Here is a 16,096-nt window from a genome sequence, read left to right on the forward strand (position 1 = left end):
CATGCCTGGTTGACTTGTTCAAGATTCACTTTATCAGGTGGAGAGGGACTGGAAATGACTTGTTCAAGATTCACTTTATCAGGTGGTGAGGGACTGGAAATGACTTGTTCAAGATTCACTTTATCAGGTGGTGAGGGACTGGAAATGACTTGTTCAAGATTCACTTTATCAGGTGGTGAGGGACTGGAAATGACTTGTTCAAGATTCACTTTATCAGGTGGAGAGGGACTGGAAATGATTTGTTCAAGATTCACTTTATCAGGTGGAGAGGGACTGGAAATGATTTGTTCAATTCACTTTATCAGGTGGAGAGGGACTGGAAATGACTTGTTCGATTCACTTTATCAGGTGGAGAGGGACTGGAAATGACTTGTTCGATTCACTTTATCAGGTGGAGAGGGACTGGAAATGACTTGTTCGATTCACTTTATCAGGTGGAGAGGGACTGGAAATGATTTGTTCGATTCACTTTATCAGGTGGTGAGGGACTGGAAATGACTTGTTCGATTCACTTTATCAGGTGGTGAGGGACTGGAAATGACTTGTTCAAGATTCACTTTATCAGGTGGAGAGGGACTGGAAATGATTTGTTCAAGATTCACTTTATCAGGTGGAGTGGGACTGGAAATGATTTGTTCAATTCACTTTATCAGGTGGAGAGGGACTGGAAATGATTTGTTCAATTCACTTTATCAGGTGGAGAGGGACTGGAAATGACTTGTTCAATTCACTTTATCAGGTGGAGTGGGACTGGAAATGATTTGTTCAATTCACTTTATCAGGTGGAGAGGGACTGGAAATGATTTGTTCAATTCACTTTATCAGGTGGAGAGGGACTGGAAATGACTTGTTCGATTCACTTTATCAGGTGGAGAGGGACTGGAAATGACTTGTTCGATTCACTTTATCAGGTGGAGAGGGACTGGAAATGATTTGTTCAATTCACTTTATCAGGTGGTGAGGGACTGGAAATGACTTGTTCGATTCACTTTATCAGGTGGTGAGGGACTGGAAATGACTTGTTCAAGATTCACTTTATCAGGTGGAGAGGGACTGGAAATGATTTGTTCAAGATTCACTTTATCAGGTGGAGTGGGACTGGAAATGATTTGTTCAATTCACTTTATCAGGTGGAGAGGGACTGGAAATGATTTGTTCAATTCACTTTATCAGGTGGAGAGGGACTGGAAATGACTTGTTCAATTCACTTTATCAGGTGGAGAGGGACTGGAAATGATTTGTTCAATTCACTTTATCAGGTGGAGAGGGACTGGAAATGACTTGTTCGATTCACTTTATCAGGTGGAGAGGGACTGGAAATGACTTGTTCGATTCACTTTATCAGGTGGAGAGGGACTGGAAATGACTTGTTCGATTAACTTTATCAGGTGGAGAGGGACTGGAAATGACTTGTTCAAGATTCACTTTATCAGGTGGAGAGGGACTGGAAATGATTTGTTCGATTCACTTTATCAGGTGGAGAGGGACTGGAAATGACTTGTTCGATTCACTTTATCAGGTGGAGAGGGACTGGAAATGACTTGTTCGATTCACTTTATCAGGTGGAGAAGGACTGGAAATGACTTGTTCAAGATTCACTTTATCAGGTGGAGAGGGACTGGAAATGACTTGTTCAAGATTCACTTTATCAGGTGGAGAAGGACTGGAAATGACTTGTTCAAGATTCACTTTATCAGGTGGAGAGGGACTGGAAAGTAGCTAATGTTACACCATATTTTAAAAGAGAGAAATCTGATCCTTAAACTAGACCTGTATGACTCACCAGTATCAGGTGTAAAATACTAGAACACATAATATGTAGCAACATCATAAACCACTTAGATAAAAACATATATCCTTACTGCATACCATCATGGCTTTAGCAAATTTAGGTCATCTGAAATTCAATTAATAGGTCTAACTGATGACTTTTTGAAGTGCTTGAAATACATGCCATTCTCCAACCTATTTGACAAACTTACAACCATAGCTTTCTAAGAAAACATATTTTGGCATATTGATCTGTTACACCAATGGATTCAGGATTGCCTAATAGAGATAAATTATTATAAATGTGTCAAATCAACATTAATAACAGTAAACTCCCAAACTGTTTTAGGCTCTCTTCTATTTCTAATTTACACCAATGGCCTACTTAACTGTATTAGTTGAAATAAAAGTTAAAATCTCTAGCATGCACCACTAGGTTGGCACATGGATAAGCATATGGCATAATTATCTTCTTAGAAGCAAAGCCTGTATGTTGAGGTTATACACACAATTCTTGGTAATTCACTATGTCTGATGATGATCAGACTCAGTAACAATATCAACCAACAAACCAAGTTGAACATTTTATTTATTTATAAATGAGACCATTGAAACTAAAATTTTTCATAAACCAGTAGAGGGATGGAAAACAACTTCAAAATATTGTAAGACAATAAATTCAGCAAAAAGTTTTAATGTACATCAGCTTCAATTTGTGATTAATGACATGAACTCGTGATTTAATGTACAAGAATATTGTAAGAAAAAAAAAACAAACCCTGCAGGACTTTGACTTCACAAAGATTTATGAATTAGCTATTAACAAGTAAAAGGTGGTTTTTGTTTTTTCTAAATCCTGCCATGTGGTACTTGAAACTCCAGTCAGCGGTGCAGACTAAATGTTTAAGAACACCCGAATTAAAAAGTGAAACTGTCATTTGAATACTTTTGCCAAATGATCTAAGGCATTTCTACACAATTCAGGTCATGACAGGTTACTGATTGTAGCATTTTCTTTCTTAATTTTTTTTTTGCAAAATTGAAAATGTACAGGCTAATAAGCTTTTCAGGTGAAGAACTTCAAAGCATTCATCATTTATAAAACTTTCTGAGAGACCTCCAGCCTTTTAATGTACTCAGATTATGAGCACCACCATAAACCTAATTAAAATGCACACAAAATAAAAAAGAATGTGGAAATATACAATTGTGAATGAATGTTCAAACCCAACATGACAACACATTTTTAAAAGGGTTCTACTGATGAACTCATTTGAACACAATTGTTGGAGATAAAATATTTCACCTAGTAGAACATATCTTTCACATGAATATCAGCTTACATTTATCAGCATAGTGTTTGGAGCTGTTGGTTGAAACATCTGTTTCTCATATCAATTAAAACAATAGAATATCACTTAAATACATATAAATTAAAACAATAGATAACTGTTCACTTATGTTATTAAAAAAAAAAAAGATGGCACAATGATTGAAATATGACTTGTGTAATATTTACTAAATGAATATAATGCACATATACAAAGAAGCTTTCAACATAAAAACTAAGGTAAACAGAAACTAAATCACAGAAACTAAAACTTAACATGAGCAGAAAGAAAAACCCTGATTGAATGTACAAATAGATCCTTACTTAGAAAACCACACAATTTAGCCTAGAATTTCAAGGTAACATCTTTACAGGTTGTGAAAACTACTGATTACAAAATGTCTGAAACTGCACACATGGCTACTGTTTTTTTGTTTTTTTTTATTTATTCTTATTTTAAAAAATTATAGCTAAATTTAAAATAATGAAAAATCAGAGAATCTAAAAAAAGAAAAACATCTGACATATCAAAGATGTATAATTTACAGGTGAGCTTATGTGGCAAGTCCAGATACATTAGATGACTGTGCACATGACCTTCCACAATGAAATGAGTTTTATAGTCAATAAATCATGTCATTTTTGAGCTGCTTGGTGTTTTTAAGAGCATTTTAATGTTGGTTTCAATGTAACAAAAAATATAAACCAACTTGTTTCAAATCTGACAAAAAATATTTCAAGCATGAAAGTTTGACTGTAAACTTGACAATTTGATTTCTAAATAAAACCCACCAAAAATGTTCTTAACATAATTTTAAAACATTTTTTTAGGCCTTTGAAAATCTTTTTTGTTTTGTTCCTGTTGACAAATCTAAGTTTATAGTTGAAATAGTTCTCAAATAAGGATAATACATTACCAAAGATGACCACATATAAGAAAAAATGTAAAAAAAAATAAATTATTAAATGATTTAGAAGTATATGTGAGACTATCACCAAAATTGAACCACACTGCATCTCAACTAGTGGGAAAAGCTAAGTCAGAGATTTCCTTTCCAGTCTCCCACATGCAGATATTTCTTTGGTAAAGTCTAAAAAAAAACAAGTGTAATACAAGTCATTTGTAATGAGGAAAATAAATTTGATAATTAAAAATGTATTCTTACAAAGGAGAATGAAAGGCACATGTCTAAAGAGATGTTCAGAAAATCAGCTTATTATGTCTCACAAAAGTCACACAGACAAGAAAATGTTTTGATACCAACAGAGAAAAAAAAAACTGGTACTGGCTAAAACCCGACTATTTAGAGAAAAGCATACATCAAAGACAGCTAAAACAGCTGTTGTACATTTTGTTTCAAGTGCTCGGTCAACTATTCAAAACAATCAACATTCTAAAAATTTGGTTGTAATAAAAAATGACCAAACCATTGAATATCTTTATTGAATCCCATCCTCTCAAATAGATCAAAAACACAACACAACTTAAAAGTGAATGTCCTAACTAGAATTGTGTCATTGTCACAAAATGTTTTATAACATTTTAGATGTAAAAAAGTCATGATTTCCATTTGATTTTTCATACCAAAAAAAATAGTTCAAACCATAAAATGTGACATTTTTTAAAAAATATTGTTTGAAAGATCGACTATTTGAAGGGCTTACCTTGTTTACATTAAATATAAATATTTTTACATTTAACAAAAATAAAAATATAAAATACTCTAACATCAGACAAGACAAATTTTTAATGCTGCCATCTTTGCCAGAAGCTGGCCATCTTTGTCTTTGCAAAACCAATGGAAAAGTTAGTCCATTCCTTGCCCTATATCACATTGGGAAGCCAAGATTATCAGAAGTATTTTGTGTAATCTTTTTAGCATTAGCTCAGACAATGGAAATCATTTAAACGTCTCTTTGCATGTTGCCAAAAAGGGATCATGGGTTTCCACTGAAGAGCAATGCAAGGATGACTGTGTACTACCCAATATCCCTAGAGCTTCATTTAAAAACAAAAAAAAAAAGGTTTCTTTAACATCATACAAACATGGATGTTTAAAAAAAAAAACAACCTCTCATCTAGTATTTGTAAAAGGGTTAAGGCAGGTGGATCATTGTTTTAGCATTATAAAACTTTCCTAATGGCCACACCAGCTGAATACCAGCCTCATTCTGGTAAGGAGCCCTGATAACAGTGGATACTTGTCATGAAAATGCACCGACTGTACTCATGGCAGAGAGATAGATGCACAATATTCTTATTTCAACATCTACTTTCTTCATGCAACTTTCCACAAATGACTTTATTATATGAGAAAAAACAACAACTCAAATGTGACATACTATGAATATGATCCAGACAAAAGTGATATTTTCACTAATGATTACTTCATTTTCAATCTCCAGCAAATTATCTTAGGGATAAACAGTAATAAAAGTTACTAATTATACAAAAATATACAACTTTTGAAAAAAAAATGCATAAAAAGTTCATAGATTATGTTTTTTCTTGCTTGCATCAATAAAAACCTGGCACATTCCAAATTTTGCAGAGAAAAACAAACAAGAAACAATTTATTTTGACACTTGACAAAAAATGTTTGTTTCACATTTAAAGAGAAGAAGAAAAATTAATTTTGACAACCATCAAGGGAGAAAACTATTGAGTTCACTGTCTTTCATCTTCACAAAATACACAGCACAAAAATCTGAGTCAAGTCAATGTCTAAGTAAATACACAGCACAAAAATCTGAGTCAAGTCAATGTCTAAGTAAATACACAGCACAAAAAATCTGAGTCAAGTCAATGTCTAAGTAAATACACAGCACAAAAATCTGAATCAAGTCATTGTCTAAGTAAATACACAGAACTAACATTTGAATCATGTCAATGTCTAAGAAATATACACAAATGAACTAATATTTGACTATTGTCCATGTTGAAGAAGTGTACACAGCAGAACTAATAAATGACTTCTGTCAACGTCTAAAAGAAATGTTCTGTATTGTATGAGGTAGCCTGAGCATCCAATAAATACTGTTTCTCTTTCACAGTGCAATTCATAGTCTGAACGAAGAATAGACTTCACTTTAAGACCTTCTTAACAATGAGTGTCTATGGATGACAACGCAAACAGAACACTTTTGATTAATTTCAATGAAATCCTCAGTAGAACTTGCTCTTGGCTGTCTGGCAATACAAAAGTGTTAGAGAAGAAACTACATACAGTAACTGTTCAATGCCAACAGTTTCAACAAAAGGCTGTTTGCTGATGAGAGAATGGTCCATGGCCATTGGCAGTGTGAAACTTGTGGTTGCTTCCTGCACTGGAGTTACTCTCTTTACTGCCCTCACTGGTTGGGCTGGTGGTACTAGCAGACCTGATGCTTTCTTCAGTGTTGCCAGCCAGCCAACTGGCTATCTTGTTTTCTTGGCCAAGTGAGGCCAAGTTTGACAAACCATTGTGTATCCCTCCGTTCCTTGGATAGCTGGGTAGGTTACCTTTGTATTTAGAGTCCTCCACGTTGACCTGCCTTCCCTGCCACAAATTGGGTGCATACTGGGAGGAGGTGGAAGGGGAGGTGGAAGGGAAGGTGTAAGAAGGGGATAGAGGGTCTCTAACAGACACAGCTGGGGGAGACATCAAGGTGTATTCTTCTGTGTCTGTACTGTTTCCCAACTTCAATGGAGTAGGCAGAGCCAGGGAGCCAGACTTGCTCTTCTGGCTTCCTGAGGATTCTGGCAACAACTTCAGCATTTCTGAGGAGGATATGGCATCTTTAGGGGACAGCATAAACTGGCTGTCTCTCTCAACCACTTCACCACTATCAAAGGCCTCAGATTCATAATCAGTGTCTGAATCACTCAAATCAGCATGGAGACTTGGCTTGGAATAAGACTGACTTTGTCTTCTGGACTCTGGTTGGTGGTGGGACGATGTGGAAGGAGTGCTGGGTGAAGGGGATATTTTGGCTGGACTTGAGTCTATCTCTACATTGTCTTCTTCTTCACTGGACACAGTCCTGACAAAAAAACAAAAAACAATATCTAGTCAATTATTAAAAGAACATACATCAAGCTTCAGAAATATTTTAATAACACAAATTATAACTTTTTAAAATCTGACAATAAAATGTAAAATTGAGATTATTCCACAACATTTTACATATTTACATTTAAACATTTACAACTTATATACTCCATTCTCTTAACATAGCTATCAATTGTTATGCTTTCAAATGCTCATTGTATAAAATTGAGCTTAAAGGAGGAAGGCGAAACAGACGTGCCACCAGTAAGTGCTATAAAGATCAACTAAGGGACGTAGCTGGCAGATGATGGCCTCTCTAAGAGACAGTTTGAGAGCTCTCAAAAAGACAGCTGGACACACAACTGAGGCCCAGAGGAAAGCTTTTGTTAAAGACATGCATAGAAGATGTAAAGAAAACTTAAATAGGAAGTAAACACATTGCCATTAAATTAATAATTAATAAAATAAACTAAACAAAATCGATGTAATTTAAGTTTAAAAAAAAATTCTTTCTTTATATCCAATTCCAATAGGCTAGTAAGTTTGGATTGTTATCCTGAACTTTATTCCTTGGATGTAGTTTGGGAAATGATGTCAAGAGTTTAATGTTTAGTCAATGAAAGCTTGGTGGAAGGGAGGGGAAAAAAAAGTTCTTATTTGTAAATGTGACCAGGAATTATTAACAGCTTATCTCAATGAGAGCATACAATTAATATCAGACTCTGTAGGAGAGTTAATAAGCAAAAAGGTAAATGAAAAATGACTTTCAATATGTGTTCATACTTTCTTTTTATTTTTACAAGTAGATGTGATTTTTGTTTAAAGGAAAAGAATTCTTCAAAGAATGATAATTTTCTGTTTTCTCATATATGTTTAAATTTATTACATACAAAAGCAACAAAGATGATCTCGAGTACAATGTGAGCATATCCCCTAAACTTACCTTGCCTCTTTACTAGACTTTAAACTTCCACTAGCACTGGAACCTTGTGCCTTTAGCTTCTGAATTCTCTGGAAGTTGTTGTCAGGGTCCTGATAAGCCTCAGTGGGAGTTTCTTCTACTTCCATCACACATGGCTCTGCTTGCTCCACAGTTCCAGCAGCTCCTGCTTCAGGCTCTTCATCTGATCCATCTTTGGACATCTCTTGAAAGAAGAAGGAGACTTGTTGGAACCTTTCATTCATATGTGGGGCCAGGCATTCAATCAAGTACATAAAAGTAGGTCGCTTTTTTGGGTTGTATGCCCAGCAGCTCTTCATTAAGTCATATCTGAAAAAGACAGACTTGATTTAATAGCAATCAAGGTAACCATCCAAATTTGTCACAGAAATTAGGAAACTATTTGCCCCAAGTCTAGAAAGTAAAATTAAAACTTTAAATTAAAAATGTGACAATTTTGAATTTGACTTGCAAACATATGGATAAAAGATATCATTTCATTAAAATGCTCAGTGTTTTTTTTAATAATGTATGCACTAACAAATCCACAGGACATCCAATAGGAGCAGTCATAACTCTTCCTTCTGATACAAAACGTAGTACTTCCTCATTGCCAAGGCCTTGATAAGGTTGTTCAGCCAAAGTTACCATCTCCCAAAGCACTATTCCATAGGACCTGAATATAAACAAAAATTCTTTTACATCTTCCATATAACAATTATAAATACAAATTTGAAATAATTTAATTTACACCAAAGTTGAATATTCGACTAGTTTTTAATCTCCCAAAATATTAAAATTGTGTTCACTATCTCAGCCCACCAATTATCTCAAACTTTGAAATCATCAAAGCAATAAAAACAACAACTTTCTTTTGAGAGCAAATATCATTTCTGGTCAATATGCAAATTTTTGTTAAGTATTAGAGTGATTTCCCAAGAGTGTTTAGTACTATTATTCAAGATGGTTACTACAGCTTATATCATAAGATTGAAGAATTAACTTTAGTCATTAAGAGATTTTAAAACTATTATCAAAGATGGATAATTACAGATTGTACCATAAGATTGAAGATGAAAATTTTATGGTTAAATATTTTGAAAACATTTACCAAATATCAGACATGGTAGTAAAGATGCCATCCATCAAAGACTCTGGAGCCATCCATCTGACAGGAAGTAGGGCCCTGTTATCCTTGCGGTAATAGTCTGTCATGTAGACATCCCTAGCCATCCCAAAATCTGTGAGATGAAACCAATTTTTGTATACACTATAGGTATGAGAAGAGAAAATAATTTGTGACTATGAACTATGCTGATTCAAAAACATGACTAAAGGAAACAGTCACTAATAAAAAAAAAAGGGTTGTGAGTTTATACATCCCAATATATGGATCAATTTGACTAAGACAATATCTTGAGTGATGTCATCTATTAAAAACCCAACAACACACCTGCAATTTTAACAGTGCCATCTTCTGCTACAAGACAGTTTCTGGCAGCCAGATCTCTGTGAACAATTTTTCTGTGTGCAAGGTAGGCCATGCCGTCTGCTATTTCTCCTGCCATCTGACGAATCTGGTTAGCAGTTGGAGGATAATAGTCTGGATAGTCCTATTATAAACACAAATTGTGGTAAGAGAACATCTTCAAATAATGTATGCAAAGCAGGAAATCATAACAACAATAAACAATAAAGGTTAAGGTAATCATATTAATAAATGCTTCTCTAGCATTCATCTAAAATAGAGGTTCTCAAAACTTATTTGAGACATGCTACAATTTTTTAAAAGACGTTGAAAGCTAAACATTATGTGTGCTCAGGTTTGCTGATCCAATTAAACATGCTTCAGGATATGACTTTTCTATTTTTAATGCCAGCAAATTTAAAAAAGGTTTATGAAGATTTTTGGAATATAAGACTAACATAAGACAGAGAGTTTCCGTACATTACAAAAACCAAAACCAAATCACTAAGGAGGGAACATCTGATCTATATTATTTATGTGATTAGACCAACGTCAAACATCAAAGTTGGTCAAAATATAAGAAGACTAGCTATGTCACTTACATATTCATCTACACGACACTTGCGCAGGTAATTTCTCAAATCACCATGGGACATCAACTCCATGACAATGAAGGCAGGCTGACCCTTGGAAACCACACCTATTAGCTTGACCACATGAAAGCACTCACAACCCCTGAATAAATTTAAATGACAATATGGAAACAGTGTTTGACATAAAGATTCAATGAACTATGAAAGATTCAATGAACTATGAAAGATTCAATGAACTATGAAAGATTCAATGAGCTTTGAAACACGATTCCATAAGGTGAAAAATCAGATGATGTTAGTGGAATTCTCTTAAGAATCCTGCAACTATATTGTAGCATAAATGATGCCATTTCAACAAATTCTAAATACCATCAAGTAAATTTCTTAAATAATATTAATAAATTAATTTTAGGACCACATTTTAAAACTTTTGTATTGAGAGGTAAGACACTGGATATTGAATATTACTGGAATTGAGAAACAAAAGAAGATTTGTTTTGTGGAAGGAACAGAAAACTTTATAGCTTTTCAGTTCCTAAACTACACTCTTTTTTGTTTTGTTTTGCAATTCTTTCATTTTTCACAGCTGCTGTAGTATTTCTTTCTCATGCATTATTTTCATTGTACATCCTGTTTTTAAGTGATGTTTACTTGATATTGTTTTGTTACCACCACTATTCTAATTTATGATCTAATTCTTTCCAATTAACCAATGAGGGTTGAACTAGTTCAAGTGAAGATGTTCACATTATATGTCCCTCACTCTTATCTTCTCCAACACTGAAAGTTCACTTACTTCATAGTTGTTGCCTCCTTTAAGATCTTGAGGCGCTCATAGAAATCTGCTTTGTCTCCAAGAGTCTGTGAAAAGAGCAGAATAGTGAGCAAGTTTAGTCTTTCCCACTAGAAGTTGAACATTAGAATAACAATAATACAAAGTGAAAAACATACTCATAACATAAGGATAGATTTTAAAAAACATTATATAGTCTTTACAATAAACCCAGTTTTTAAACATAAAACTGCAGGTTTGGGTTAAAATCCACATAGTTTAAAATGCTTGAAATATTCAAAAGCTAAGAGTCTAAAAACTTTATTTCTGCCAATAACATCATGTGTCTAGTTAATATGGTAAGATGTATTTCCAGAGGATTAAAAAAAATATATTACTGACAGTTTTTAAACATAAAACCACAGGTTTGGGTTAAAATCCACATAGTTTAAAATGCTTGACATATTCAAAAGGCTAAGAGTCTAAAACTTTATTTCTGCCAGTAACATCATGTGTCTAGTTAATATGGTAAGATGTATTTCCAGAGGATTAAAAAAACAACAACTTACGACAGTAACTTTTTAAAATCTAGACTAAGCAATGTCAAATAAAATGCTAGTAACTAAATATAATTAAAAACAGAAGTTTAATAACAACTTTTAATAGATCTAGATCTAACCTATTTAACTAAAAAAAAAACATCAAATGCCTGAGCCTATCAACATACAAGTATACTTATGGATTGTGAATTGTTTTTAAAATGTAAGCTTCATTAATTCCACTCAAAGATGTGTGTAGCATTAGTTTGTTGCCATAACTATTTCATGTTATCTTTATTGCTCCCCCATGGGAGATTCAGATTAGGATGTACTAATTATGATTTATGAAAGGCAGCTTGAGTTTGACACCCAACTCACAGCTGAGTTGTGTTTACTGAGCCCCTAAAGGCAGCACAGAAAACCTTCACTCAGATACCCTCTAACCCGAACTCAGGGCCGGTCCTAGCAATAGCTGGGAGTTATGCGAAATGGATTGCGCGTGGCCTAGTATGGGTAGGGATAATGATAATATGTGAAAATAAAGGTTTTTATAAGAAAAAAAAATTCATCTTTGCATTTTATTCATTCTTAACAAAGTACAAAATCACGATCTAATTAACTTCACTTTACGAGCCTTGAGTGTAGCGAAGTCATACAGTATATCATCAAAATTCTGTTTCCTACATAGATCATGCTCAATAGCAAGAATTGCTAAAATTGTTCAATCTCTCATTATGAATTGTTGACCTTTAGTAATTCTTGATTAGCTTGTGGCGCGACAAACTTCTTTCACAAGATAAAGATACCACAGTATGGCCTACGGGTATTGTTAAACAAATTCTTAGTGCAACAAAGTAGTTTGGGAAAGCAGTGTAACTTTCATTAGTGGACAGATAAGCTAAAATTTCTAACAGGATTTTGGTGGTATTTGGTAGAGTATGCCTTAAAGATTCCATTTCATCTGCCAATTCTGGCCCACACATATCTGCTGACTGGTCTGTTGATGACATCAATACTTGCTCGAGGCTCATTGTAAACTTTCGTATGTCATCAAGCTAAAGGCTCTTGAAGCTGATAAGAAACTAAAATAGATTGTGATTTGATTTCAGCTGTTTATATCTCGGCTGCAAGGATTGAATTGCACTGTCCACAATTCTGTTGAAGCAACTTATCCTGTAGTCATCTTCAACATTTCCAGATATGAAGTTTTCCACAGATTTATCATATTGCCTTTTCCTTTGACGTTTGGCTGGAAAGATTGCACAACATCCATGTTTTCAGCCAACTCCTTTGCCAAGTCATCAAGTTGTTGTGCGAGTCCATTGCAGTGCTCAAATCTACTGTTTCACCTTGCAGTTCTTTATTCACAAAATTGACTTGGAAGAGCACGCCGTACCATAACACAAGTGACACTAAGACAGCTTCAATGTTTCATACAGTGTTTCTGATTCACTTTTAATTATCGCATCATTAGTCTCTTCAGCTAATTCATCGAGTGCGTCACAAATTTCAGGTAATTGATTACGAAGTGCTTTGACACTATCTAGTCTTCACTCCCACCTCCTTTTGCACAGAGGTTTTATAGACAGATTGGAAACATGCTTTCTGAAAAATGACCATCTCTTTGCAGATGCTGAATAGATCGTGTACATGCGTTGTATAGTTCCAAAAAAGGTTAACGCATCAGGGCAAGATTTGACCATGTCTGCTACCACCAGGTTGTAATTATGACATGTACATGAAGTAAAGAATACTCTGCTGTTAATATTTAAAAGCCATTTTTGAATTGACCGCCTTTCATGTTTGCACCATTACCATAACCTTGACCACGAATATTTTCAATATTTAATTCAAGCATCTCCAGCTCATTCACTAGTACATCGTGTCCTGTCCAGTTGTACTTTCCACTGGAAGAAACTTAATAAAATGTTCATGTACAACCACAAGCTCTTTCACATTAACTCTATCTCATACATACCGGATAGTTAATGACATCTGCTCTTTGTGACTTATGTCTGCAGTACAATCCAGTATCACTGAAAAATACTTTGCATTCTTGATGTCTCGAAGGATAGCATTCACCACAGCCACTGCTACTACATTAATGAGTTCGTTTTGAATCTTCTTTCCCAGGTAATGATCATGAATTTCTGCATTGGTAAACACGTCGAAGATGTTTGCCCATTACTGGATCAAACTTTGCCAGTAATTCTATTAGACCAGGAAATTCCCATTACTTGGCTCTTCAAGTCTTTCAATGGTCCCTCTGAAAGCTAAATTGTGCTTCGCTAGAAATTGTACAATGGCAACTAGTCTTTGAAAAACTTGATGCCAACGTTTAAGTCTCAGACTAAAGCATCTCCTGGCGAATTTTGTCAATGCCTGTTTTTGTTATAAATTAGTCTTGCTCCAGCATCACATCAACTAGTCATGGCGTCATGGCATCTAAATGCCCTTAATTAAATGTGAAAGCTGACAAAGTTGTTTTTTTCGCGTAAGATTTGTATTTTCCATATTGAATTACACCCCAAAATAACAATTTTGTCTATTCTCTTTTTTTAGGAGATTTTAATAATTTCAGGGGATTTCCACAACTTTTTCATATTGTTATGACTCTACATTGCACGTTGTCATTAGGTGTGAGACTGCGCACCATGAGACACGGGACAGAGACAGGAAATAAGTGTGGGAGTCAAAAGATGGCTGATGTAAACAAGTGTTGTTATTATTCGAATGTGTAATTGTTATCCGACTATTAGTCTATTATTAAATTGCTGTTTTACCTATCATTTTCGTTGAGGTTCTTTGGGCTCGCTGTAGGCAGAGTTACAGCAATTGGTGTCAGAAGTGGGATTCTCAACGAAAGTGGGAACAAGGTCTTTATACACGACCGTTACAACATTTTTTTCTCGGATAACCCAACGTAAGTTTTGGTAGGCCAACGTGAGAAAGATACGGGATGGCGTCAACAAAAACACTGGGTCAGCTTTCATTGATAGAACTTAGACGAGAACTCAGATGCAGAGAGCTGAAGGTAAGCGGCAACAAAGAGGCGCTCATGGAGCGTCTGAAGCAAAGCATCATGGATGACGAACAGGATCCGGACACCTATTTATTTGAAATAGAACCCGATACGGCGGAGATTTGGAAATCGATGAAAGAGCAAATAAAGGAAGACCTGAAATTGGTGAAGGATGAACTTAAAAATGAATTAGGTAATAAACTTAGCTCTATAGAATCCGTTGTGTTTGGATTGAAAAAGGATATGGACGATTACAAACAACAATTAAGAGATGAGATAACTGAGCTCCGGTCGCGGATGGTAGAAGATGTTGATTCTAAAATTCAACAATTACGAAATGAAATGAAGGCGGAGCTGCAAAAGAAACAAGATGCGGGTGCCACTGTGACTGAAATGACGGGGAAGATTAAATCACCGGTGTTTGACGGCTCTGTGTCTTGGTCGGTGTATCGATTACAATTCGAGGCGGCGGCGCAAATCAACAGATGGGATACTCAAGCAGAGAAAGCAACTGGTCTTATGTTGGCACTCAGAGGAAAGGCAGCCGAATTGTTACAGACTATGACGGATCGGACGAACTACGATGCCATGGTCAAAACAATGGAACTACGATACGGCAATGAACACCTGCAGGAAGTTTTCAGGATGCAATTAAAGAATTGACAACAGAAGAGCGGAGAGACATTACAGGAATTAGCAGCAGACGTAGAACGTCTCGCCCGTCTTGCCTACCCATCGGCAACACAGGAACTTTTGGATGTTCTGATCACAGATGCTTTCATAGATGGAATGCGAGATTCGGAACTTAAGAAGGCCGTCCGAATAAGCGGAAAACGGAAAATCAACGAAGCCCTCATCTATGCCATGTCCTACGAGGCGGCCGAAGTTTCAGCGAGGAACATACACTATTGTCGGACGTTAAATGTGGCGGAAGAGGAGGATCTGCCGAGGCTGATTCGAAGAATGGTGGAAAAGGCTTTAAATGAACGGGAACATTATCAGACCTCAAGGCGTAGTAGAAAGACTTTTCGTTGTTGGAATTGTAACACTCCAGGTCATGCACGGAGGGATTGTAACATGTTGTTCCAAGGCCAAGGCCGTACATCAGAACGTCAAACGCTACGATTCCGCGGGTTTAGGGAGCAAGAACGGGCAGCCCAGGAAATCGGAACTCCGAGAATGAAGACTCCTTTCAGAGTGTTAGAGCAAAGCGGAACCTTGAGAGTGCAGGGAAAGATTGGCACTGGTTCTTATAGGTTCCTCTTGGACACAGGGGCTACGCGGTCGATAGTTAGACCCAGTCTGATCGGAGATCAGGAAATAATACGAGTGAATGGCTACACTCTTAAAACGGCAGGTGGCGAACTGTTACCTATACTAGGACAGGTACGGCTTAATTTTAAAATAGGAAGTCAACCATTTAGTCATGATTTTCTGATCGCCAATGTTGTCGACGACTGCATCCTTGGTCTGGATTTTATGCAGGAATTCGGTTTATCTCTAAACATTGGAAGTGGGACTGTACAATATGGACACATAGAGTTCCCATTGCTTGATGATGGTGTGGAAGGCATTCAGGTGAAACGAATCGAACATACGACCATACCAAAATGGTCTAATCTGTCCGTAAA

At 35.8% G+C, this 16,096-nt stretch overlaps 1 protein-coding gene across 4 annotated transcripts in view; it reads right to left on the minus strand.

The window, feature by feature from the left end:
* Nucleotides 1-2,346: 2,346 nt before the first annotated feature.
* The window catches only part of LOC106054466 (putative molluscan insulin-related peptide(s) receptor), a 110,806-nt gene continuing 97,056 nt past the window's right edge, over nt 2,347-16,096 (minus strand). For all 4 annotated transcript variants that reach the window (XM_056043082.1, XM_056043083.1, XM_056043084.1 and 1 more), the window contains 7 exons: nt 10,929-10,993; nt 10,142-10,274; nt 9,525-9,684; nt 9,183-9,312; nt 8,613-8,747; nt 8,075-8,401; nt 2,347-7,123 (listed from right to left, as the gene is read on the minus strand). In XM_056043082.1, the coding sequence (XP_055899057.1) occupies nt 6,352-7,123; nt 8,075-8,401; nt 8,613-8,747; nt 9,183-9,312; nt 9,525-9,684; nt 10,142-10,274; nt 10,929-10,993 (1,722 nt within the window). In that variant the 3' untranslated portion in view covers nt 2,347-6,351. The remainder of the gene's footprint in view (nt 7,124-8,074; nt 8,402-8,612; nt 8,748-9,182; nt 9,313-9,524; nt 9,685-10,141; nt 10,275-10,928; nt 10,994-16,096) is intronic.

Source organism: Biomphalaria glabrata, chromosome 10 (genome assembly GCF_947242115.1).
Source record: "Biomphalaria glabrata chromosome 10, xgBioGlab47.1, whole genome shotgun sequence".
In the NCBI taxonomy this organism is placed as follows: Eukaryota; Metazoa; Mollusca; class Gastropoda; family Planorbidae; genus Biomphalaria; species Biomphalaria glabrata.